The sequence below is a fragment of the Humulus lupulus genome, chromosome 2 (assembly GCF_963169125.1).
Source record: "Humulus lupulus chromosome 2, drHumLupu1.1, whole genome shotgun sequence".
Classification (NCBI taxonomy): Eukaryota; Viridiplantae; Streptophyta; class Magnoliopsida; order Rosales; family Cannabaceae; genus Humulus; species Humulus lupulus.
This window is the reverse complement of record NC_084794.1, coordinates 240,341,901-240,367,555: the sequence shown is the minus strand read 5'-3', so window position 1 is coordinate 240,367,555 and position 25,655 is coordinate 240,341,901. Positions and strand designations below refer to the sequence as shown.

The 25,655-nt window shown below is 34.7% G+C and overlaps 6 protein-coding genes across 8 annotated transcripts; 3 read left to right on the top strand and 3 right to left on the bottom strand.

Annotated features, from left to right (window-relative positions):
* The first annotated feature begins 301 nt into the window (after positions 1-301).
* Positions 302-5,805, top strand: LOC133819111 (probable RNA helicase SDE3). 3 transcript variants are annotated; one of them, XM_062252278.1, is made up of 5 exons: positions 302-441; positions 1,740-2,534; positions 2,620-2,787; positions 3,467-4,921; positions 5,391-5,805. In XM_062252278.1, exons 2-5 carry the CDS (start codon positions 1,752-1,754, stop codon positions 5,598-5,600), a joined length of 2,616 nt encoding a protein of 871 aa, XP_062108262.1. In that variant the 5' UTR covers positions 302-441; positions 1,740-1,751; the 3' UTR covers positions 5,601-5,805. The 3 variants fall into 3 exon arrangements, with proteins under 3 accessions (XP_062108262.1, XP_062108263.1, XP_062108264.1); XM_062252279.1 differs by having other exon boundaries at positions 744-2,534; XM_062252280.1 differs by lacking the exon at positions 302-441 and adding an exon at positions 478-669.
* Positions 5,806-5,936: 131 nt separating this feature from the next.
* On the bottom strand, positions 5,937-7,112 carry LOC133819112 (non-specific lipid transfer protein GPI-anchored 25). The gene is made up of 3 exons (XM_062252281.1): positions 6,651-7,112; positions 6,458-6,526; positions 5,937-6,271 (listed from the first exon to the last, which is right to left on the bottom strand). Exons 1-3 carry the CDS (start codon positions 7,042-7,044, stop codon positions 6,000-6,002), a joined length of 735 nt encoding a protein of 244 aa, XP_062108265.1. The 5' UTR covers positions 7,045-7,112; the 3' UTR covers positions 5,937-5,999.
* A 2,674-nt stretch (positions 7,113-9,786) lies between these two features.
* Positions 9,787-11,301, bottom strand: LOC133819109 (non-specific lipid transfer protein GPI-anchored 20). The gene is made up of 4 exons (XM_062252276.1): positions 10,862-11,301; positions 10,736-10,762; positions 10,576-10,641; positions 9,787-10,261 (listed from the first exon to the last, which is right to left on the bottom strand). Exons 1-4 carry the CDS (start codon positions 11,199-11,201, stop codon positions 10,047-10,049), a joined length of 648 nt encoding a protein of 215 aa, XP_062108260.1. The 5' UTR covers positions 11,202-11,301; the 3' UTR covers positions 9,787-10,046.
* Positions 11,302-11,966: 665 nt separating this feature from the next.
* On the top strand, positions 11,967-14,438 carry LOC133819110 (non-specific lipid transfer protein GPI-anchored 5-like). Its single transcript, XM_062252277.1, has 3 exons — positions 11,967-12,347; positions 12,444-12,485; positions 14,085-14,438. The coding sequence occupies exons 1-3, from the start codon at positions 12,026-12,028 to the stop codon at positions 14,198-14,200; spliced, it is 480 nt and encodes a 159-aa protein (XP_062108261.1). The 5' UTR covers positions 11,967-12,025; the 3' UTR covers positions 14,201-14,438.
* A 2,304-nt stretch (positions 14,439-16,742) lies between these two features.
* On the top strand, positions 16,743-18,043 carry LOC133819108 (non-specific lipid transfer protein GPI-anchored 5). Its single transcript, XM_062252275.1, has 3 exons — positions 16,743-17,406; positions 17,515-17,577; positions 17,681-18,043. The coding sequence occupies exons 1-3, from the start codon at positions 17,088-17,090 to the stop codon at positions 17,809-17,811; spliced, it is 513 nt and encodes a 170-aa protein (XP_062108259.1). The 5' UTR covers positions 16,743-17,087; the 3' UTR covers positions 17,812-18,043.
* Positions 17,702-20,244, bottom strand: LOC133819107 (protein CDC73 homolog). The gene is made up of 3 exons (XM_062252274.1): positions 19,056-20,244; positions 18,838-18,920; positions 17,702-18,699 (listed from the first exon to the last, which is right to left on the bottom strand). Exons 1-3 carry the CDS (start codon positions 20,122-20,124, stop codon positions 18,607-18,609), a joined length of 1,245 nt encoding a protein of 414 aa, XP_062108258.1. The 5' UTR covers positions 20,125-20,244; the 3' UTR covers positions 17,702-18,606.
* Between the last annotated feature and the right edge of the window lie 5,411 nt (positions 20,245-25,655).

The following is a 25,655-nucleotide window of genomic DNA, read 5'->3' as shown; positions in this document are numbered from 1 at the left end:
CTTAAATTAAACAAATAACATAAATTAAGGTAAATAATCTTCTCTTTGTAATTTAATTTATCATAAATATATTTATTTGACAAATTTTAATTTATCATATTTTACTCCGAAAAAGATTCCTCGTCCAAATTAGATATTTATTTTTTAAAATAAAGTCCTAGTTGGATATTTACAAATGCAAAAGTAATAAAATTTAAAATTCACTAATTAATCGAATATTATTGGCAATAATCTCTTTATTGAAAAATTATAAAGAGCTTTAAACTGTCGTATTTTCTTTCACTCTTTCTCGACGGTTTGTTTCTTTTTACTTTTGGCAAAGCCATTGAAGAGATCCCATTATTATCACCATTCACAGTCCAGTGACATGCCATGCAATTTAGTCTATGTTCTTCTACATAGGCAACTGAGCTATCCTACTACTGCCTACTCTGTCTTCTGGTATTGTGTTTTTTCTTTAAATTTGTGAAAAGCTCACTTCTCTCTTCTATAAAAAGGAAAATAATTTAGCCAATAAAGCCAAATACATGAAACCCAATTTGCTTTTCTTATAGTATTTTTGTTTCTCACTCCATTAAGCTTTGAAAATTTTCTTTTTCTCGTTTCCCTTTTTTGGGTTCTTTTCAGTATTGACAGCCATGGTTTAGTTTTTTGAGCAGTGAAAGAAAGGTCCCTTCTATGCACTTATTTTCTGCCTCTATATTGATCTGCATTGAACCCTTTTTTCCTCTCTTCTCTCTCAGGATTCCAGGCTTTGAGATTTGATCAAAGGCGGGATTTTGTAATCTCAAGGATTACCCTTTTCCTCTGATGATTTTCACTTTTTTTTTTTTAAATAAATAAAAATAAAATAAAATTTTCCCTAATATCTTCTTCATTCTATCTTTTTGCACTTTGTGTGGATTTGATTGAGTTTCAAGTACAATAATGCAATCTTATAGATAAATTTCCAGTGAACTTGTTTGTTTGTACTGTTAAACTTTTGTTGTTTTTGTTTTTCTTTTGGCTGAAAGTACTTTGAAACCTCGATTTATTCAAATCTCCTCATTTTACAATCTACAATGGTTCTTCTATTAGACATTCTGGGTTGTTCCGATCTTTAACCTCATTGTTGTCTAAATTTGATTCAGCAATGTAGGCTAGTGGTTTCGTGTTTTGTCAGAAATTTTTTATGTACAAAAATCGAACCACTCCCATACATAAAGGAGGAACAAGCTAGATTTTTAAAGTCTTTTTAAAGTTCTTTAATGGGATATTCCAAGGGTCAAGACTTAAGAGCTAATGTCAGTAGAGTAGACGTTTGGTTTTTCATTTTTGGTTCTTTTGATTGGAGAACTTTTACTTGGTTTGTTTATCCTTGTAATCTATGTTCGTGTATTTTAAGTTGAATTATACGATTCTGTTCTGTCACACAAGAACTCTAGATTTGTGTTGAGACATAATTGTGATTGGGGGAATCAAAACTGTTACTCCCTTTTAGAGTTTTGAGAAAAATCTCTATGTTTGAGTTGAGGTTTCATGGTAAAATGTTTTATAATATAGTTGTTTCCTCCTTTCTCACTGCAGCGTATGTTATTGTTTATCTATTTTTATTCTCTTGTTCTTTTTTATTTATTTTTTCAGTGAAGAAATTAGAGATTCAGAAACCTTTATAGCTTTTTATGTGAATTGAATTCTTAATATATTTTTTTAAGCTCATACTTTTTTTTTTTTGCTTTTTGTTTTTGACAACATCATAGTCTCTAGTAAGGATGAGCAAAGTTGATGACTGGGGGGATGAATGCTCCGTCATTGGAGATAAAGGAGAAGTTGGTTTCATTGACTATGAAGATGACAGGTCTGTTTGTAGTTACAACCCAGAGGAAGAAGGTCCAATTATTGTCTCTGTTCCTTTCCCATTTGTGAATGGGAAGCCTCAATCAATACTTGCAGGACAAACAACTTCAGATTCAATTACAATAAAGAACACGACCACTGAACCCGTTGATCTCTGGGGTGTAAAGATTTATGCCTCAACCCCAGAAGACACGTTCACGATTTCTCTAATGGAGCCTCCGCGGGCAGATTCTGATGTAAAAGCCATACAAGCATTCCTTGAATCTCATTCCTTGGAAGACAGGGTGCTTCAGCCTGGTGAGACTTTGACTGTATGGCTTTCTTGCAAACCCAAGGAAGTTTGTATGCACACTGGAATAGTGCATTTTGATATCGATAATGATACTACAGAAAGAGTCGTTTTTCTCTTGGCGGATGATAAGATTTCTCAGACACTTGCTTCCAGGAATCCTTACTCAAAAAACATTAGAAAGAAAAAACAGTTTACTGTGGATTCATATGTTACAGCTCCACGTCCTTCTAGAGGGAATCGCCAATTTGTAAGAAATAGGCTTCCGCGATATGATATTCCAAGAGAAATTAGAGAACTTCTTCAAGAAAATCAGATCCCTGATTGCGTTCATGAGGGGCTTACTAGTAGAAGAAACTATTCTTCTTTCTTTAAAACTTTACTTATTATGGAAGAGCTACAATTGGAGGTAGCTTGTTTATTTTATAAGATGTGTAACAGTCAATCTTTCTTTTTCTTTTTGGGTGCTAAAAGTTGGCCATTTGTTAATTCAGGAAGACATGAGGACCTATGACATGGAGCGTGTCTGTTTCAGGAGAAAGGGAAACCAATTTTTGTCCCTTGAAGTCCCTGGGCTTGCTGAGAGAAGACCATCACTTGTCCATGGGGATATTATTTTCACTAAGCTTGCCTTTGAAGATGCACGGAGTCCCTCATATCAGGTTTGATTGTACTATAATTTTATGACCTCGTTAAGTTGATGTAGCATGGACTATTGGCCATCCATGGAAGTAATTTCTTTTAATTTGTATTCAGAGGAAGGAAATATATTTGAACGAATGCTCCTCTTTATTATGTGAATCACTTTCTTGTTTTGTTTGTCTAATAAAAATGAGAGAATAGGAACAAAAGGCTAAAGAATAGAATTTTAACTAGGTTGATATTATACTCGAAACCAAATGACACTCTCTCAATATATTAATAAAGGAAAGAGAAACCAATACAAAGAGTATCCTAAAAAGCTAACAAAAAGAAAAACACAAATTAGAGTGAAGTCTCTTTAAAATCTTCCTAGTTCAAAACTACTAGGAAAAAAACTCATTGCAAAAGAGGACAACATTTTAACAAATTATCTTAAATTGTTAAATTCTGAACCATAAAATTCCTAGAAATAAAAGAAGATAAAAAATTTGGACAAGGAGACCACCAAGAAGATAAAATTCCTAGAAATAAAAGAAGATAAAAAATATGTGAGTTACTATTAATGTGTCTCTTTGAAACTATATTTATTTTTGTGGAATTCTTCCCATAGATATTGTTTATAATTTGTGATATAATTGAAAAATTCCCACAAATATTTCAGACATATGACTGGTTTTTTTCTTGTTAATCCAAATTTAGGGTTGTATCCACCGAGTTGAGGCTGACGAAGTGCATTTGAAGTTTGCCCCAGATTTTCATTCACGGCATAGAGATGATAATAGCTATAATGTACAGTTTACATATAACCGAATCAACATGAGAAGGTTATATCAAGCTGTTGATGCTTCAGCACAATTAGAGAAAAGCTTCTTGTTTCCATCTGAGGCCTGTGAAAGAAGGCAGATTATAAGGAAGCCACTTGTCCCTATATCTTGTGTGCTTAATGAGGAACAAACCCGTTCCATTGAAATGATCCTTGGCTGCAAAGGAGCCCCACCTTATGTGATTCATGGCCCTCCAGGCACAGGCAAGACAATGACACTGGTGGAAGCAATCCTTCAGCTCTACAAGACTCAAAGACATGCTCGGATTCTTGTGTGTGCACCTTCTAATAGTGCAGCAGACCACATAATGGATAAACTCATTTATGAGAAGGCTGTTAAGCTTAAACAGAGTGAAATATTCAGACTCAATGCATCTGCCCGTCCTTATGAAGAGATGAATCCGGATTATATTCACTTTTGCTTCTTTGCTGAAAATGTCTTCAAGTGTCCTCCATATGATGCCCTTGTGCACTATAGGATCATTGTATCCACATATATGAGTGCCTCTCTTTTGTTTAGTGAAGGGATCAAGCAAGGTCACTTCTCTCATATTTTCTTGGACGAAGCTGGGCAAGCTTCAGAACCAGAAACAATGATTTCAGTAGCAAATCTCTGCAACAAGAATACTGTTGTAGTTCTTGCTGGTGACCCTTTGCAATTAGGTCCAGTTATATACTCCAAAGATGCAGAAACCTATGGTTTGGGAAAATCTTACTTGGAGAGGGTGTTTGAATCTGAGCTTTACAACGATATGGATGAAAATTATATAACAAAACTAGTCAGAAATTACAGATGTCATCCACAAATTTTACATCTACCCTCATTACTGTTTTACAATGAAGAATTGATTCCATGTAAAGACGGAAGAAGTTCTTTCATGGAAAAGGTGGACTTTCTTCCGGACAGAGAATTCCCTGTTCTTTTCATTGGCATCCAAGGCTTAGATGAGAGGGAAGGAAGTAATCCATCATGGTTTAATCGATTTGAGGCAAGCAAAGTGGTTGAAATCATAAGAAAACTGACAGCACACGGGGATTTGGATGATGAAGACATTGGGGTTATAACACCATATAGACAGCAAGTGCTCAAACTGAAGAAAGCTTTTGAAGGTTTAGAGATGACTAATATAAAAGTGGGGAGTGTTGAACAATTCCAAGGGCAAGAGAAGGAAGTGATCATAGTATCTACGGTCCGATCAACAATTAAACACAATGAATTTGACAAAAACCACTGCTTGGGATTTTTGAGCAATCCAAGAAGGTTTAATGTGGCTATTACTCGTGCTATATCTTTGCTAATCATAATTGGAAATCCACATATCATCTGTAAGGTAAAGCTTTCTACTTATTGACATCTTGCCTACTTTTAAGTGATCACAATCGACAACTTTTGGAAAATGGAAATCTGTTTCGCACAAAGGATTTTGGTGCCATGCATCCCTTTACATTTAGCCTGATTCAATGATCTTTCTGTGTTTGTTTTCCAGAAAAATAGTTCTTTCTTCCCTTATAACTTTTGGTAATTTAGCATTCATTGTTTGGGAGCTAAACTGACAATCAACAAATATCTCATCAATCTTACAATTTTCACGGCTGCACAAGCCATAATATATTCAACAATCATGATATGTTCATTAAAGTTTTTGGTGATATTTACTTCTTCTGCCTTCTTCTTTCGATAAAAATATGAAAATGCTTTTCCATTTGTTCATCTCTCTAATATTGGCTTATACCGTCTAGTTGGATTTTGCCCTTCACTGGTTTGCATCATTTCAATGTCAGTTTATTTGCATTTGGCAGGATACATACTGGAACATGCTTTTATGGCGTTGCATAGACAACAACTCATATCAAGGTTGTCCCCCACCTGAAAGGCAGGAGGAGTATTTTGACGAGGAACCTTTGCAAGAATATGGATCAAACAACGTTGTTCAGGGTGAAGAGCCCTCACAATCAGAGCTTCCTAAACCTGGTACTGACGAAGCTGAATGGTCTGATGGATGGAAGTGATTACGCACAATATTTGATATTAACAAGGCATCTCTTTTTGGTGTGTTTGTTAGCTGTAGAACTTCGATACACATAATAGTTTTTGTTAGTTGGTGATGAGCAATTTACTCTAGAGATCTGAGTTTGAAAGCAAAACTGCAAGGAAAGCTTTCTTGGTATATAGAAAAGTTAAATGACATTTTACCACGTTAATGTTTTGTTTACAGTAATATATTGCAACAAGGAAAGGACAGAAATATTATGTGAGTGAATTTTAAGTAACTCTGAACGAAATTGTTTTTGCTAAACCTCAGCTGACAGTCTCAAAGAATCAGACAATTATTTCAATTCTTTATTCAAAAGAAAGAACAGGCTAATCTAATTTGCTAAAAATTAAAGATCAATGATGGAAAACAATGTTTAAAAATGGTTGTATGCTGATGTATGCATGATGATGAAAAGAAAAACCAGCAAGCCCTTTTGAGACTTAGAGTTGAAGTTGCCGGACAACTGATCTGCAACTACTGAACTTGGTGCCTCTGACGGCGTTTGTGGCCCCTTGCCGATTTCCACTGGTGGACTTGCTTTTGTACTCGAGTTCTCAGAATCTAATGGAAAACTTGATGGAGTTCTTGAGTTATTAGATTTTGGTGGCAAGCTCGGAAAGGGGGTTGACTGGTTATTATTAGGACCTGCACCGCAAATTCATATAAGTTAAGGTTACGCTATTATCACCATTTCACATTGTTTGACTGACTTAGCATTTAGTTTTGATCATATAAACTAAGAATCATGATAATGTTAACTATGAGAACCTTCAATACTAAATTGGGTTTAGAGATTTCTTTAATGAAAGGTTAGTGATCAAAACAGTTTACCAGGGTGAGAAGAGTTTGAAACCCCCGATACTGTTCCATTCTGAAATGGTGGCAGTGCTTGAGAAGACCCTGTCCCATGAAGACATATAAATTACATACATATAAAACCAATCAATTATAGATGAAACAAAGAAAATAAAATGGAATTTTTTAAAAAGTTGATTCATTTAAAATAGTAAAAGAAATCAAGTACCGGAGCACAGCGCCTGCAAATTGCCTCTCCTGGAGGACTCGTCGGGATAACATAGCGAAGACAAAGAAAGAACTCTGTTCCCATTGACTGGAAATCCAAGCATTCGAGGCTGACGTAGAAGGTAACAGAGGCACGGACCGTCGCCGGAGTTCATCGCCGCAATGAACGCATCGCAGCACTTGGATGGGGCAGTCTTAGAGAGGTTGTTCGGCGGGGACGAAACAAAAGATAGGCATGGAGAGAACAGGACCAACTCACCAACGCACCCCGGAGCCCGTGGGGATGGAACCGAAGGCGACGATGCCTTTGCCGGCGGTGGTTGAGCTGCTATGAAGTGAAGGAGCGCTGATATCACGAGTGGCGTGATCAATGCCGAATACGCCGGAGAAGCCATGGCAGTGGTGGTGGCCACCGTGGATGAGTGCTTTTGTGTGTGAGGGAGAGAGAGAGAGAAGGGGTGGGGATCTTGTCTTTCCGTTCGGGATCCGGTTACGGTTAGGACTTGTCCGTTATTATAACTGTGAATGGCGGGAAACTAAAACTGGGTTCCCGAAAATGCCCTTTTATTCAATTTTATTTCGACATAAAGAAAAAAAGTAACGACAACATTTATTTTGCCGTTTTAGGAATAGCTGTTGACTTTTCATGGAAATTAATTAAATTTTTCCCCTCCCCTCTTGATAAAAATTAATTAATAAATAAATAGTGAACAGAGCTATATAGCATGGTATAAATTTAAGAATAGAAGTTACATAGGCTAAGGTGAAAAATTAACAATGCATCATAGTGACATAATTTCATTTATTATTTGGATAAATGTTATATTATGCATCAATGCATTATGCATTAAAAAATTGAGTGCAATAGAGAATTTCTTTAACACTAATTTTTTAAGCAACGTGCATAGCAGACACATGTTTGCTTAGTTTTATTTATAGATACTATTAAATATATTTATTAAATTTGTATCATTGTCATATAAATTTCAAATAAATAAATAATATTATATATAAAAGAATGACATAAACATATTAAATGAAAAATTAAACCAGAACATTGTTTATGATTTATATATATATAATATGATAATTTTTTTAAACATAAATGATAATTTTTTAATAAAAATTAAGATTATGTATTATATATTATTATTATAATGATATTTTATAATATTTAAATTTATATTAATATAAGTATTAAACATTATTATTATAATAATAATTTACAATATTTGAATTCATATTAATATATTTAGTAAGAAAATTAGTGTTATACCCAAAAATTGGAGAATGCATCCTAGGAGGCTAAGGAGAATGCATCTAGGAGAGTGCCTCCTAGGAGAGCTAAGGGGAGTGGTCCTAGGAGACTCCAAGGAGGATGTGGTCCTAGGAGACCCCAAGGAGGGTGTGGTCCTAGGAGACCCCAAGGGTGTGTAGGAGGCAAGCCTCCCAAGGTTTTCTAAGTGTTGGCTCGAACGTGTCCAAGGTAAATAGCTAAGGAGGAGGAGTCTCATGCAAGAGAATGGAGACTTAGACTTTCATAAGGAAAGTCTATACAATGTTCGATCGGACATGTTTGGGAGATGCTTGCCTCAATGTTGTCCAAGGTGAGGTTGCCTCAATGTTGTCCAAGGTGAGGTTCCCTCAATATTGTCCAAGGTGAGGTTCCCTCAATGTTGTTCAAGGTGAGGTGCCAAGGAGGTTGCCTCGGACCACCTTAGTCCGAGGAGAAGCCAAGGAGATTGGTTCAAGGAGGAACATGGCATGCTAGAGGAGAGTGCATGTTAGAGGAGAGAAGTGCATCTCCTACCACCATGCACGTTCAACCTACCACCATGCACGTTCAACCAGCCCTTGCATGGGTAGCGAGTAGGAGGTGGACCAACTAGCTAGAGGAGACTAAGTCAGATACAACTTCAACAACATGCGCGGGAATCTCTCATTCTTCCCACAAATGGGGAGTTTGTTACATTTTGAATGTTGAATGCTTATTTGTAATATAAATATAATAAATATAGTAAAATATCCCTATTATAAGGGGATATCAGTTGAGGATCCCATCTCTATAAATAGAGAGCTTATGAGATGAGAGAGGGACTTCTTCTGCTTATTTTTTCTAGAGAGATAAAATTGGGTCTGTCTATTCTAGAGAGAGAAAGTGCTGAAATTAGAGAGAATTCTTGTATTTTCACAATTTATACTGAAGAAACTCAGTTGGCATAGTCCATCTGATCTTGAGTATAGATTTATAAATCACAACTCTAAGTGGATTAGGCTATTACCGACAATCGGGGCTGAACCACTATAAAAATCTCCTGTGTTCTTTACTTTTCTTGTTGATACCGTCTGTTGTCGTTTTGATTTCTCTTGAAGGCTTGTCGTATTTGACGTTCTCACGTCGTTGGCTAAAAACGCGGTCAACAATTAGGATTATATATTATTATCATAATAATATTTTATAACATTTAAATTTATATTAATATAATTATTAAATATCTAGTACTATATATAATTATAATAATGATATTTTATAACATTTGAATTTATATTAATATAATTATTATATATGTATTTTTATATTAAATATTAATATAATATTAATATTCTATCATATTTGAATTTATATTACTATAATTAATAAATATCTATTTTTAGTTAGTTTTAAATATATATTTCATTAAGTATTTAGAATATTTAGTCAAAGTTAACAAAATAAACTCTACACACTTTTTATATAGAAGGGATATGAAATTCTTCACGGTTATATTTGCTGCACAAAGAAAATCAACGACCAAAACTCAAAATAATAATTCAAAAGGGAAAACAAAACTCAATAAGGTCAATAATTCAAAGTAGGGAAATCTATTTATCCTTAAAAAAATAATTAAAATATTATAATATAAAAACTAAACTTCAAATATTTTTTTGCAGGACTTGTTAAATCAAAATATACTAAAGCTAGATTTTTATGTCAAGTTTTAGGTTTAGGTAACCCACTTCAATAATTTAAGATTAGATTATAGTTTGCCATCTTAACCTACTTGATAGGTGGAGTATTTACCAACTACATTTTAAATACATTAGTAATAAATGAAAGGCTTTTTTTTATTGTTAGAAACAAAATAATGAAGAATTCATTGAAAAAAATAATGTATATTTATTTTATACAAAAATCACCCAATATAACTCAACTATCTAAAGTAGCCAAACAAATTAATAAAACACACATACAAAATGAAACTAAAATTTGATTACAACCAATGTAGTTGTATATTCATGAACAATATGACTCTCAATGGTGTGAAATAGCCCAATAAATAATAATCTAAACCCCAAAAGAATCTCCAAATACAATAGATGGAAATAATTGACAACATATGATGAAGATTGTAACAATCTAGTACAACTTCATCACTAGACATCCCATGGCAAATAACAAAACAGAGGAGGAGACACTATATGAAGGAGTGGCAGCTGATGGAGGCAGAACAGAACGGCTTCCAGTAGTTGCTGTTGGAGCTTCAGACCCACCAGTTGTAGTTGGAGGAGTTAACAACGGTGTTGTGTCGGATTCTGGTGACAGCGCCGGCGAAAATGGTCCAACTGAAGAGCCTGCTCGAGTAGTACAACATGTTAAAATGTTTGAATATGTCATTTGAGTATGTATTTGTTTAGATTAAAGATGCCTAGTCCAAGGCCGAGTCCTGCTCAGGCTAGGTGGCTCTCACTTATTGGGTCATGTTCCCATAAAGTGAAAGCCCAAGTGGCTTTCATTTATGGGACCACGTGACCATAAAGTGAATTAGTGAGAATCGCGTAGTGTTGCTCTTATGTGTACTTTGATGTAAAATATTATGAAACAAAAATGTTTTGTAGTCGGGACGAGTTATGTAGCACTCTCTCTTACGAATAGGACTAAAAGTTACCTGTAGGACTAAGGCTAGCGGATGGTGAAGCACCAGGAGATAGAGCTGGGCCAAACGAACCTGGAGCTGCCATTGATGATAAAGAAAAATTAATGATCGGTATGAAAGTTGCATATTTGAAGACAAAACGAATGTCAAAAGTTTGAGCTGAAAATGGTACCTGGAGCAGGAATCGGGCCACCGCTTGCTGTAAAAAGGAAGACCAATTTCACTCGTTAGTTTACATATATTGAAATGACAATGGGAGTAAATAAAGAGCTTAGAGAATGGATTTCATGTAATTGACCTTTGCATTGGACAGGGACACCGGCCATGTTACATGCCCGGGGGAGGGATATGGCGACAGAACGGTTGATGGGGACTTGGAAAGGAACGCTTCCGGTAATAATGAGGCACAAGCATTCCATGCCTGAGCTGGTGAAGTTTTTCAAGGCGTTGCAGCAGTCTGAGGTTGGGGAAGTGCCACTGGAGCTGCTATTGGTCACAAAGTTCATGCAGGGTGTGAAGCTAGCGATCATTGAAGCACTGCAGGGCGTGCTGATTTGGCCGAATGCTGGTGTAATCAAGACCGCAACGATTGCCAGTGCTGCCACTAGTAAGCGGGGAAGATGGACTAGAGACTCCATGTGAATCTGGTTCGATTTTGTTGTGTTTTTGAGTTCAGAAGGATGAGATAGTGAGTATGTTTTTGGTGCTTTAAGACTCAAGAGATAGTGTTTGAAAGAAGGAGATGATGAAGGGGGTATTTTATAGGAATGATTGGTGGAATGAGATTGGCTCAAGTAGGTTTTGGAGCTGATAAACTACCTTAACAAACTTTTATGGAAAAAGGGTGTTTTTTGAAGTAGGTGGAGATGACATCTAGTGATATCTATGGACCCCATATTTGACTTGGGTTTTGGCTGACCTGGCGAGCTTTGATACGTTCTAAAGTGATGTTGTGCTACTTTGTGGCTGGTCAAGAGCTCATGTCAATACCTAATAATTCATCACCCTAAGCCAAGGGCTCAAAGTCTTGGGGGTTCATGTGTATTATGCACTAGAAGATCCTTATCACGGCTGTGGTACTATTGTATGGTCATGTATCAATCACTTAAGGCTGATGAGATGGCATATTTTGAAGTTTGGTTACCTGAAAATCACTTGGCCTTCTCATTGGGATTTATCCTTAAAACGTATGCAAATCAAGTTCGGTAAGAATACTTGACCATGATATTTATGCCACCTTCAAAAATTGGCACGTTACAACTTACAACATCATATGATATCATATAATAATAAGTGCAAATACAACCTCATCTAGACTACTATTCTAGTTTACCAATGTTTGAAACTAAAAAACTTATATTAGTAAATTTCTTTTATATAAACAAGTTCACTTACCACACTATTGTCACCAGTACTTCTAGCCAAATAGCACTATTTTGTTGGGTATTGAAGTTTAGGGCAAATGATTTCTAAAGTGACTAACATGGCTCTTGTAGTGCTGGTCCTAGTGACCATGCTTTGGGCAAGGACAATGGCTCAACAGAGCTGCACCAATGTTCTAATTAGCATGGCTCCTTGCTTGAACTATGTCACTGGTAGCTCGTCGACCCCATCGTCTTCTTGCTGCTCGCAACTCTCCAGCGTTGTCCAGAGACAACCACGGTGCCTATGCATGGCGCTCAATGGCGGTGGGGCCTCATTGGGTGTTAACATCAACCAGACACTTGCTCTTGCACTCCCTGCTGCTTGCAATGTGAAAACTCCCCCTGTTAGTAAATGCAACGGTAAAGTTTGAAACTTAAAACTCAAGTCTTTTGAGTTTCAATAACTCTAGTACTACTACTAGAGATTGTAATAACAAATTTGTGGTATTGGAACAGGTGGAACAATGGCTCCTATTGGTTCCCCTGATGGCTCACCAGGTAACACTTGAAATTGAACTAGTTAATTATCAATTAGTAATGGCTGATTTGCAATGTAGACTAACAGAATTTAATATTGTCTCTATATGTATTAGTGCATGGTCTTAAACATCTTATGTCGAGTATCTTTCATTAATAACAGATCTTTATTAGTTCAAGGATAAGTTGTTAGATAGTTTCAAACCTTACTTTTCTTAGTACCTAAGTAATTAATATATATTTCTACCTTGTAAATTTTAACCACAATTAGTGGTGGAGCCAAAAATTTAAATCAAAGTTAAAAGAATATAATAATAAATAAGATGGGACAAACATTGAGTTTATAAATATAAAATATTAAAGTTTTTTTATATGTAATTATTTATTTTTATAAATAAATAAATAATTCAGGTAGGACAATTGCCTACACTTGATTGTGTGTGGCTACGCCTCAACCCGATTGGAGTGATATTTAACAGTAATGTTTACATATCTTGATGTGATTTCGTATATTCACATACATTTTACACATAAGTGATGCAATGATACATGTGCACAATTGATGCAGTTGTGTACACAACTCCATAATCATAATTGATTTAACTTTTGTGTTATGGTAAATAAAATCATTAGAGATATTTTTATGTGTTACTAATTGTAAACAAGGATCCCAAAATAATTTATCATGAGTTATTAGCTAGCTATGAACAATAGCATATTTTCCAAGTAACTTTTAGGCATTAGATTAAAGATTAGTCCTGATCAACCCAAAACTAAAATAAAAGGAATGACTGTACATAATCACTTCATATTATCTTGCTTGATTAGTGTACTTTATTGCCACGATCAAATTGAGTACATAACCCCATAATAATGTAAAATTAGCCATAGTCATGTAATTGTGTTATTAAGGAATAAATTATATAAATATTGATATGCTTGCATTACTAATAGTTTAGAAAGAGACTACTTCACTATCTTGACTAAATAGAATGGGATTATACTAAATTTGCCCTGTATTTTAAAAAATTACTTGATTGGATCATGTATTTTGTTAAATGATATTTTGGAGCCAGTATTTTGCAAAACATATAAAAATAGTACCCTAAATCTAATTTTAGTTAAAATAATTTTAAATATAATCTTCCATTGTCTGTTATTCAACCATCTTCTTAAATTCTATGAATCTATCGCATCGTCGATGACCCAACAATTAATTTTATATTTTAAATTAATTTGACTAAAATTGGGTCAAGAGTACTATTTTGATCAATTTTGCTAAATACATGATCTGAAATGTAATTCAACAAAATACAAGGTCCAATCAAGTAAATTTTGAAAACACATATAAAATACATAATTAAGAAGTCTAGAATAATTAGTGAAAACACATATATATATAATCTTATTTTATTTTGTAAAGTGAAATATTTTTTTAATATAATTCTTTTTAAATAATCTTCTTCCAAATATGATGTTGAGTATTTTTGATAGGGTAGTGCACTAGACAAAATATGTGTAGAAAATTATTATGCAAAGTAACAATAATAATAATAATAATAAAAGTTATTTTGCCCTGCGGCATTATTGACAAGTACTGTATTTTAATGGCATGAACAGGTACAATTCAAGTTAGTGGGGGGAGCTCTTTCACTGAAATGAAGCTGACTCTTAATGTCTCTCTTCTAGTGTTGCTTATAGCAACCTATGCTTCTAGTTACGGCAGCCGCTTCTGAGAAGTTCAATATTGAAATTGTACTACTACGTACTGCTAGTACTGCGTGGTGCATGCATGTGTGGTGTCTTGCTACTTTTATCAAGTTTAAATTATATGTTATATACTTGTATGTAAGTGTGGTCCTGTGTGTGTGACTGCAAGGTTTGTTTAATTAATGTGCCCAAATATTCTCACTAGAGATATATCAATATCAATTTAATAAATAAAATAAAGGTTTATATACTTGTGATGGTCAATGGGGGTTTTTCATATATTTTTTTTATATTTATTTTTCATCTTTCATTAGTTAAAGTTGTAGTGATTCAATTTAGTGTTGTACCGTTTTAAATGAAGAAAGATGCGTGTAAGAATTTCTTGTTTGACATTTAAATAAAATAAACGTGATTAGTGTTGAGTGTTTTATACTGATCTAAACTATATGTATTGATTTTTTTTAGTAAATGTTAGCATTTGGATTATTCAATACTTCAAAACTTATTTTAATGTTTTACTTATTTATATTATATATTTTATTAAATATACAAATGTGATTATGAATCTAAGTATATTTTTCAATGGATATATATAGGTCTTTTTTTTCGTTTGTTGGTTAAAATTCTTTAAGTTACAATGCTTATAATATGTTCTACGCGCTATAATGGCAAGTCTCATGCCATCACAACTTGATTTTAATAATTTTCTTTGCAAGGAAGTGATAGTTAGAAATAAGGGTTTATACATTTTTAAATCTTGTATTTTTTTTGATAATTTGTTTGGACCCTGTATTTTAAAAAATTTATTTTTGGACCCTATATTTTGTATAATAGTTCAAATAAACTTATAAACTCAATTTTTATGAAAAAAAAATGAATATAATAATACATTTTTTAAGCTGAATGAATTTATTTTTATGTTATTTGTGATTTCAATTGAGAAAACTTTGACCAAAATCGGGTTTAGGGTTCTATTTGAACTATTTTACAAAACATAAGGTCTAAAAAATAATTTGTCAAAGCACATGGTCTAAACAGGTACCCAATAAATAATTTCCCAAATCGTGTTATGTTATTTTTGGAAAATTATATGCCAAGTTATGCATCCCAAGTCTCACAAGTAAAATGAAAATAGGAAAATGAGCCAAATATTACATTTTCAAAATCAGAGTTAAATAACTTAAAGATACAAAATCATGGCATAATTTTTTTGAAAATTAACCCCAAATATTCTCTCAAGATTCAGCTTTAGTGAAGCTTTATTAACCACTGATGTTTTGTTAATACACCGCATTCTTCAGTGAAAACTATCTTCTTTTATTTGAAATCTCATTTCGCTGATTATGTTACTTATTAAACAAAACATCTTCATCAGCAGCAATCACAATTTATAAGTCTGAATCTGAACTAAAATATATAGCACCATTGTAAGATGGTTCTCATCCAGTCTTCCATAAACAATTTATCTTAATTATATTTAGATTTAGAGCATTATAGAGTACTATGGTGTCCAATACATTTTTGATATTTGATCGGAGCAATTTAGTACCAGATACAGAAATGAACCCATAAATTTTGTTTACCAAGAACAAAAAGATTTTTTTAAAAGAAAAACATAAATTTGTTAAAAAAAAATTGCAAAAAAAGACTGAGCTGTACAAATCTATAATTTGTTTAGAGTAAATGATGGCTAAAATACCAAATGTTTTTAAAAAGTTGTATTTTTATATCCAATTTTTTTGTGAGATAAATATACTCAATATCTTCAAAATATTACACTTTTATACCCAAGTACTCAATGTTTTTTTAAATATTGCACTTTTATAACTATTTTTTCTTATTTTGATAAACAATAAAAAGTGATGGAAAAATGTAAGATTTTAATTATTTTTAAAATTTTAAATTATTTTCTCAATCTTATTCTTTCTCAAAATAATTATTTTATATTGAACATCAATAAATATTTTATTAAAATTAATGAAAATGATTTGAAATAATTAAAAACTTATATATTTTCATCAATTTAAAATATAAGTTTTTAAAAAAAAATAAAGGAAAAATATAAGTTTAATTCTTTTGATTAATTTTACTAATTTTTTTTTTTTGAAATATTCATAATTATGATAATAGCTTCAACTTGGTATTACTTTAATGAAATAGGTACCTTCAAATAAAAAGGTTTTTTTTTGGAAGCTCAAATAACTTTAACTTGGCAATTTGCCCCATCGAGACAGGACACTGCACCGCCCCTAATGGGAACAAGGGTTAGTGCACCCGATGGAACCAAGCCTAGCTGGAATGCTCTTACAGGTGTCTAAGATGATTTGATACAAATCAAACGCTGAGAAGTCAATTTTTAAATTTGCGTCTGAAGCAATCAAGCAGGGACAGATGTCATACTCACAAGGAGCCATGCAGCATTCCGGACGGGGTAAGTGCACCACCCTTCTATCTGCTCTATCCATCTTCTTAAGATTCTTTCTTGACTTTAACTAAACATCCAGTTTGTGGCTCAATTTACCAAATTTCTCACATTTTCATTCTAAAATAAGTCTACAAGCTTTGAATTCCATATAAACTTTAGAATAAGTTGTTCACCAGCATAACCGACCATTAAAAAAAACACAGATTCAATGCTTGGCCACGCAAACATATCCAGTCAAATAAATTTACCTTGGAAGAACACCATTTTGTGAGCTTTCAAACAAACACTAGTTTAACAGAAGTAGCAAGAGTTGGTCACCAACATACCTCATCGTTCCTTTTGTCTCTTTCCTCTCCCCGTTTCCCTACAAAAGGCACACACTTCTCTTCTAATTCTCAACCTAAGCAAGCCAATCAAACACTAGCAAAGCATACAACTCCTATTCATTCCTCGAGCTTTTTCTATATTCAAGAAAAAACATTCAAAAAATGGCACAGAGAAGTTTCTTCATCCTTGCTGTTGTGCTAGCCACATCATGTTGGGCAATGGTGGCTGCGCAGCAGAGTTGTACTAATGCATTGGTGGGCATGTCCCCGTGCCTGAACTATATCACCGGAAACTCTTCCAACCCATCTTCAGGATGCTGCTCTCAGCTTGCCACCGTAGTCCGCTCTGAGCCACAGTGCTTGTGTCAGGTCCTCAATGGCGGTGGCTCTTCACTAGGAATTAATATCAATCAAACTCAGGCTTTGGCGCTCCCTGGTGCCTGCAATGTCCAGACTCCTCCACTTAGCCGCTGCAATGGTGGTGAGTGTTAATATAAAACAATAATCTGTATGATCATACCATGATAAATTATGGCACCATAATTATTATAGTAATCTAATACTAACATGTTCAAATCATGTGTGACAGCTACTTCTCCATCAGACTCTCCAGCAGGAACGCCAGTTTCAGATTCTCCGAACACTTCTTCAGGTACATAATTGCTCTTGAAATTTTTTTGCTGGAGAGAAGTAAAAAAAAAAAAAAATATTCACGTTTAGAATGATGGGAACTCATTTATTAAATCAATACGTAGGAACTGGATCTAAAACCGTACCAGCTACTGATAACGGCACATCAGACGGAAGTTCCATCAAGATTTCGACTCCACTGTTCTTCTTTGCTCTTCTTGTGGCTGCGTACACTTCAGCCTTTGCAACACACTGATTCTTTACAGTTTAGTCTATACTTCAGAGTTCCCAGAACTCTTATGCATAGTTGTTGCGATTGTATTCTTCATTTGTTCTCATCTAGATTTAGAGAGGTGTGCAGTGTTCATTATTTTGAGACCCTACTTAGGGTTTATTATTTTGTATCTACCGAAGAGACTAGCTGATGCATACTCTCTTCTGTATTTAATAAAAGTGTTCTGAAATGTTATAGCTCATCAAATTACAAATAAAAATTAATTGAAGCATTCAGTAATGAACCAACAAAACTAAAAGTTAAAATGAGGGAAATAACCTTAACAAGGAACTACTTTAGGATTGAAGTATCTCATTCCGCTAACACAAGGGCACCCCAAAAACTTGGAAAATGCACTGGGATGCAATGAGAGTTACAATTGGAGAAAATTTGGTAATCAGAATAAACCAATGGCTTATTGATCATGTACTCTGCAACTTGACTCACTCCAACAGATGTGGCTTACTTGAAGTACCAACTTGACTGACGCAGTCAAAGCTTGAAACGGACCAAACAATCTATGAGATGAACTACTTAAGTTTTTGCCAAACAAAGAAAAACGTTTTTGTATAAATGTCCTGGCTCTCAAACCCTGGCTAAGCCAATCTATGTCCCTTGTACCAATATCATGTACGGCCATTTGATACAAATCTTATCATCCATGGCATATCTAATTTCATTGCCCTGGAAAAGTATAAAACATTTTACTCACTATCCCTGATTAGTAAACAAAATACAGGAGTAATGTACAGTCTTCTCGCCAAAACTTGGTTCACATCAAGAATGAGAACGCGATCGCATAAACTCTTCGAGTCTATCCCACACCTCTAATGCCGCAGCTCTATCTTGATGCCTCTTGTTCTTACTAATCTGCACATTTCATAATCCAAATATAAGTGCCATTATAATATAGAAATCAAATTCAAAGAAAGTAAAATGGAACGTAGAACTTCAATGTACTAAAGATCAAGGAAATAAGCAGCTCAAAAGGGGAAACAGAATGCTTACTGAGATAATCTTCACATTCCACTGCTTCACAGTCTTTGCTGATTCCAAACTGTCATCTTCAAAGCGCATAAAAAATCCCTTAACTGCGTAGAAAATTGCTCACATTATCTGAAATGTGATGTAAAAAAGAGCACATAGAAATGCCAATGCAAAACAAAAACCAAAACACATAACTCTCAAAATCAAAACCCAATTCCAAAACTGGAATTCAAACTCACTTTTATTGAAAATTTCAACATGGTCCTTATAAGGCCAGTCTTTGAACTGCCAGTCCTTCCCCAAAACAAAAACAGCCACAACTCGATCCCAATCCTCAGCCTTCAAAGCAGAGGGCTTGTCCCTAACCTCATAAGCAGTCACTACCCTGTCTCTATCCCTACTGAACTTCTTCTGTACCGTTACACAATCGGGTTTCAGTCCCTTCATCTGTTTCGCCTTCACATCAGTTGGTATATAAACCCCATCTTCCAAAAACTCCTTCACATTGTACATCGTAATCAGAGTCTGAAACGCACTCGGTACTAAAATTATCGGAACCCCTTCCCCCATTTTGCCTCCCTTCATATGCATCTTCGGTTTCGGGTTCGGGTCGTAACCCATTTCATCGCCGTAGCCACCCATGCCTCTCTCGTCGGCGCTCATAAGCCGGCTCTTGGCCACCAACCCATCTTTCCTCTGCTGCGACTCGATACGCTGTCGTTCCTCCTCGCGCCGCGTCGAAGTCGTCAAAACACTATGAAAATTCCTACCTTTGCTCTCCAACAAAGCTTCCCGGTCCTTCAGTGGTCTCTCACTCGATCTAATCAACGCCATATAGTCGATTCTCTCAGGCTCCCCATAAACCCTAGCTCTATCATCAACAGGGCCAGGTTCAACGACGTCGTTCGAACCAGAAACAACAGCATCGTCCGGGCGGTATTCGTCGATCGCAGGAAGGGGCAAATCGGGAAATCTAGGGTTTTGGGGGACAAGAAATTCGATGGAATCGGAAGTGGAAACTTTACCAGTGAGATAATCGAGTAGGGGCTTTCGATCGGGGAAGGTGACAGTGGGGATCCCCTGCGTGCGAGCGTTCTGGATGTAATCCGTGTGCTTCACATGGTGGTTCTTGATGTAATAAACTAAGGTTTCGAGGGTATAGAGATTGCCTTGTTTGGATCGGTAAGCGGTGGAGGTAGAACAAACGAAGCTATAATCCGAACCAAAACGGAACTCATCGTTGAACCGAATGATCTTATCGAGCTCGCCTCTAATGGTGAATTCTCGCAGAGCTGATAGAGGGTCCATGGTGTGAGTGAGGTTGAAACAGAATCGAGTCTCTACTCTCCGTACAAAGATGAGAGTTTTCTTTAAAGAATGGGGTTTTAGCCATGAGTTTCACTCTTTGTCAATTTAGTCCTTAAAAAATTAGTAATTAAAATTAGTAATTAAGTCTTTATAATTCAATTTTTTTTTTTTATATATATAAAATTCTTAGTTTTTGAAATTATTTATACCATGATATGTAAAAGCATTTGAAGGTGTATAATATTTTTTTTAAAAGGTCAAAATTATCTATAAAGAAACTTAGAATTTTGTTAAAAAAAAAACAAAGGATTTAATTGTTACTAATTCTGAAAATCAAGAACTTGCCAAACAACACTTTTTAAGGACTAAATTGCCAACTAGTAAAAACAAATGGGCGTTTATGACAAAAACCCAAAAAAAAATAAAAATAAAGAGGTTGATGACCACAATTATGAATAACATGATCAACAAGGAAAAGATATGAGTCAGCCCAAGAAACAAGATGAAAATGATGACGGGAAAGGATGACAACTTGCACAATGGAATGAGGATCACAAAAACCAACACTATAATGTCCAACGAAAAGGATAACGTCAACCCAATAAACTAGATGACATTGACCAAAAGGGTGATGAAAATAGTGAGAAACATGGTCGTAAGGAAGATGTATAGAAAACTAGTGATCAAGATGTTGGGAAGAAGGATAAGAAGAGAAGGATGAGGAAGAAGAAGAAGATAAGAATAAATATGACTTTAATGATTTAGTGATATTGTAACGTCATGAATAGCCAAGATCATTAGACTGTATATTTTAAATAGTGCTGGATTTGCTAATCAAGTCATTTGACATAAGCGTGTTACTAGAAGTAATTAACGGATTAGGGTTAAAAATTTCGGCCAAAAGAATATTTACCTTCATTAAAAGTTTAAGTTCGTACATAGGATCCCAAAATAAACATTTCAAAAGTCGTTTACAACTCAAAAGGGTAGTTACAACACAAGTCGACCTAAGCGGCAAAATTAGGGTTTAACCCTAGTTCCTCTATGAAACCCTGACTGTGGTGGTTGAGCAAGATGCATATGTACACACCGTCACCGAAACTCTCAAACTCATGTCTGGTCCAACTTCCCTTTTCTCTTACCTACACCACATAGCACATGTGAGCCAATGCTCAGCAAGAAAACTTAAACTTGCTCATAAGTAGTTAATAACATATTACCAAATCATAATCAGCATGCCTAGTAGTAATAACCCTACTCATGCATGCATTCAATCCAAATAAGTGACTATAGAGTCACACCGGGGCCCATTGCCCTATATAAGTGACTGTAGAGTCGCACCATGGCCCATTGCCCTAGGATAAGTGACTATAGAGTCTCCCAGGGCCAATTGCCCTAGGAAAAGTGACTGTAGAGTCACCCTGGGACCCATTGCCCTATTTTCTATATAACTAGCCTTAGGGATGGCCAAGCGTACCGATGCTTTATTTTCCAAGCAACCATAGGGTCGGTCAAGCGTATACCACGCTCCTGGATAGGCCTAACTATATCGGTCAACGCTCAGCACGTTATTGTCGCCCTTGACTTATAAGTCAAGCCTTTCACCCCGACGCTTAGCGAGTTATTTCCGCCCTTGACTTATAAGTTGAGCCTTTCAATTAGATAATATAGACAAGCATAAATCATTTAATAATTATCAAGATACAGAGCATTCAAGCATGCTTAATCAAACAATCATAGGCATAATCATAATCTTGCTCATTCACAGGGGCCTAAGCCCTAATTATAACCTAGGGTGCAATTTTCTTACCTCTAGTCCAAGCACTAAACAAATAGAAACAACCTTCAAGCATGATCCCCTTCCGAGCCCTAGCGATACCCTAGTCACATCCATGATAGAAGACATCCATCAATATTGAGTGAATAAAGGCTTTCGTACCGTATCCTAGCCTTCAGAACCTCGAGTTCTACTAAACCGGGTAGTAGAATCCTTCCCGAGCCCTTAGATTTGAGTCCCCACAACTCGAAACCTCACTTGGCCATTCTTTCCCATTAGCATCGCAACGTACCCGTGAAGGGCCACGACGCGCCCCAAAGCAAAGAGCCTTGGCCCTGTTTTCACTGGACAAGTGCCGCGGCGCAGCCCACCAGGTGCCGTGACGCTGTGGCGATTCAAAAGAACCCCAACGCCCCTGAGTTCATATGGGCCGCAGCACTTCAAGAACAACATCAGGGCGCAACCCCACGAACCCAGATTCCAACATTTTTCCAGCTATTTCCTTCGAACCAAAACCCATAGAATCAATCCCCAAACCTTAACCAAACCCATAATTGAGTTCTAAACTCATAACAACACATCAAAGATAGCATATTAATATAAAAAAACTAAACCAAAACCTCACCACAACTCAAAATCCCAACGTTGAGTTTAAAACTCAAGAACACCATAACCAGGCTAGAAATTCACAGCAAAACAGAGTTTAAACCTTACCTTAATTGTGTAATTACGACCCCAAGCTTCACCTAACCAAATTTCTGCTCCATTCTTCAAATTCAAGCAAATTCTCCACAAATTCAAAGAACCCAAAAACCAACTAAGAGAGAAAGAGAGAGCTAACGAGAGAGAGGGAACTGAGTGTTTTTGTTTTGTGGTTATTTCTGAGAGCCTCTAGTAAGTTTAAGTCCCCCTTTGGCTTGGAAAAGACCAAACGAACATTTGGTCAAATCATTGCTCCTTAATGCCCCAAGGGCAAAATCGTCTTTTGCCACCATTTCCCGCTAATCTTAATTAACACCTCATAACTTTCCAATTAATTCCAATATCCTCAAGTAATCACCAAATAACTTCCCATTACCCGATAAATCCCAGTAATGTACTAAATTATCAAAATATCCCTAAGCTCACCCCGAGTTGGGTATTTGACCTCGTTGTGACTAAACCTCTAACTTGTTCACTAGGATCACCTCGTGCCAAATAACTCAAATATATCCACATAATAATATGGTCTCAATCATAAAACATATATATTTACAAATATACCATCAACGGGTCAAAATTACGAAAATATCCTTCTAATAAGAAACGGGCCCACATGCATGCTAATACACCTAACACATGCTATAATAATCATATCATAATATTATTCACACAATTCACATAATCATGCATATAATCACATAAACACATAATTAATCCAATTATTGCCCTCCTGGCCCCCTAATCAAGACACTAAGTCTTATTAGGAAATTTGGGATGTTATAGATATACACTTTGGTTTATGGTATTGTTTTTATTAGGAATTCAACCTAACAAGTTACAATTGTTAGGAGTGTGTCCTAAAGGCATGTAAAGACATTTGTTTTTTTAATGAATAAATAAATACAATAGTTTATTATTATTGTTATATTTAGATTGTTAAATTATTGTTTGAATAATTTTGAAAATATCATAAAAATTCCATATTCATTATTGAGGATGTGATATTGTATTAGTACGAGAGAATTAAGATTACATGAATGAATAAAAATAGTCAACAACAACAAATTAAAGTTATGGAATTCTTTAATTGGAGTTGTAAGTACGGTTTACTGAGTATCATAATGATACAAATAATCTAGATTCGGATTATTGATGTGGAAAGACATCTCGGTAAATGTGCTTTATATAATATGATTATATATGACATGGACTGATGTGAATTAAAGTCTTTATCCAAAAACCATTTAACAATAAAGACTTGTAATTCATATCATAACTGATGATCATTTATAGATCAACCTAAATCCTGAGTGTTCATGAACTCCTGTTCATGTTTATTAAATCTTTTGATTCATTCGTTAAGGTCTCTTCAAAGAATGAGGCTAATGACTTTTGTTTTGGAGATTTAATATCATGGATGGCTGGGAACATGTATCAACAATACGGAATCTAATCTTTCCTAACGGATCGTATATTAGTTCCCTTAAGGGTTAATTATGGAACTAAATGATTTTGAGCTCAAATCTATAATTAGATTATAGATTAATTATTCACTAGTGAATTAATGGTACTTAAGGAATAAGAAGTAAATTAGAAAGGTTAAATGGTAATTCTTCCATTCTAATTTATGAACAAATTAATTAGAGGGTTGAACTATTGTAAGATGGTTATATCAATGGACGACTTAAGAAAAATATTTTTGTAAAAGTATATCTATAACATAAAGAGTGCAATTTTGAATTTATAGTGGAGTAATATCAGAATTAATAAATTAACTATTATAATTAAAGAGTTTAATTATTTATTTTCAATTTATTGGAGCTTAATGTTATGGTCCATGGTCCCCGAAATGGCTCAAACAATCACTGTCAAAGGCAAATACAAAAAATGGGCAAAAAGGACTTATGTGATAAGTAAAATATTTTTCTATGTATCAAACATAATTATTGTTTAATTATGTGTAATTAATTAATTATTTGATTTAACAAAAATATAATTAATTTTGAATTAATTTATTTTTGGAATTTTTGGTATTTAAATAATAATAAAAATTGGGAAAAATCACATGCCATCACAGGCATGTGGTACACGTGTGGCACAGTGTGCACTGTGTTACACGCATAAGAGATGGACTCAGTCTCTTGATTCCACAATTTTAGTTATTTAAATATTAAATAAATAATGAGATATTTTAATATGATTAAAATATTATTATTTAAACAAAAATCTGATAACTGATTAGTTATTTTGAATTTGTTTAAAATAACAAATATTTTAATATATTGGATATATTAAATATAGGGTATCAGTTTTTCATAGAACGTAATTTTTTAGGGATAGAAAAATATATAGGAATCTTTCTCAGAGAAAGAACAGTGACAAAAACTAAAGTCATTGTTCTTCACAAAACCTAGGTCTAAACTTTATCAGATCTCATGTGTTGAAAACATCTGATAAATAGTTTATTGCCTATTATTTGTATAGCGAGCCCACACTCGTTCTTTGTGTGTCTGAGAACATTTTGGAAGATCTTGGTGTGAGATCTCAAGGATTCAGCCATACGAAAAGGTAGCAGCTAGGAAGGATCTGAGTTAATTTTTCTATTCCTGTCCTTGATTCAATATGTATATGCATGTGAAGAAGTAGATCTAGAAATTTTATGGGATTAACCTAACAATTTGATTGTTGTTCCACTGCGCATAATCTCTGATTTGATCAATAAAAACCAACAAATGGTACCAGAGCCATCTTCACATATATATGTATTGAATCTGTGGGTTTAATTTTATGCATTTATTTATTTTGATGAATGAATGAATGACTTAATGTGATTGAATGCGTGGGAATGTTGAATCGTTAATTGTATGGTGTTTTTGGGTTAGAATTTGTTTATGATTAGATCATTGTGTAAGCCATTAAAGGGCATAGGATTTATGTAATTTTATTTGGTTTTTGACACCATAAAATTGTAATTCCGATCACACAAAAGTCAGAACGGAGCTCGGGATTCAGAACTTAGCCACCGCACCTCCGAGGCCAACCTCCGAGCTGC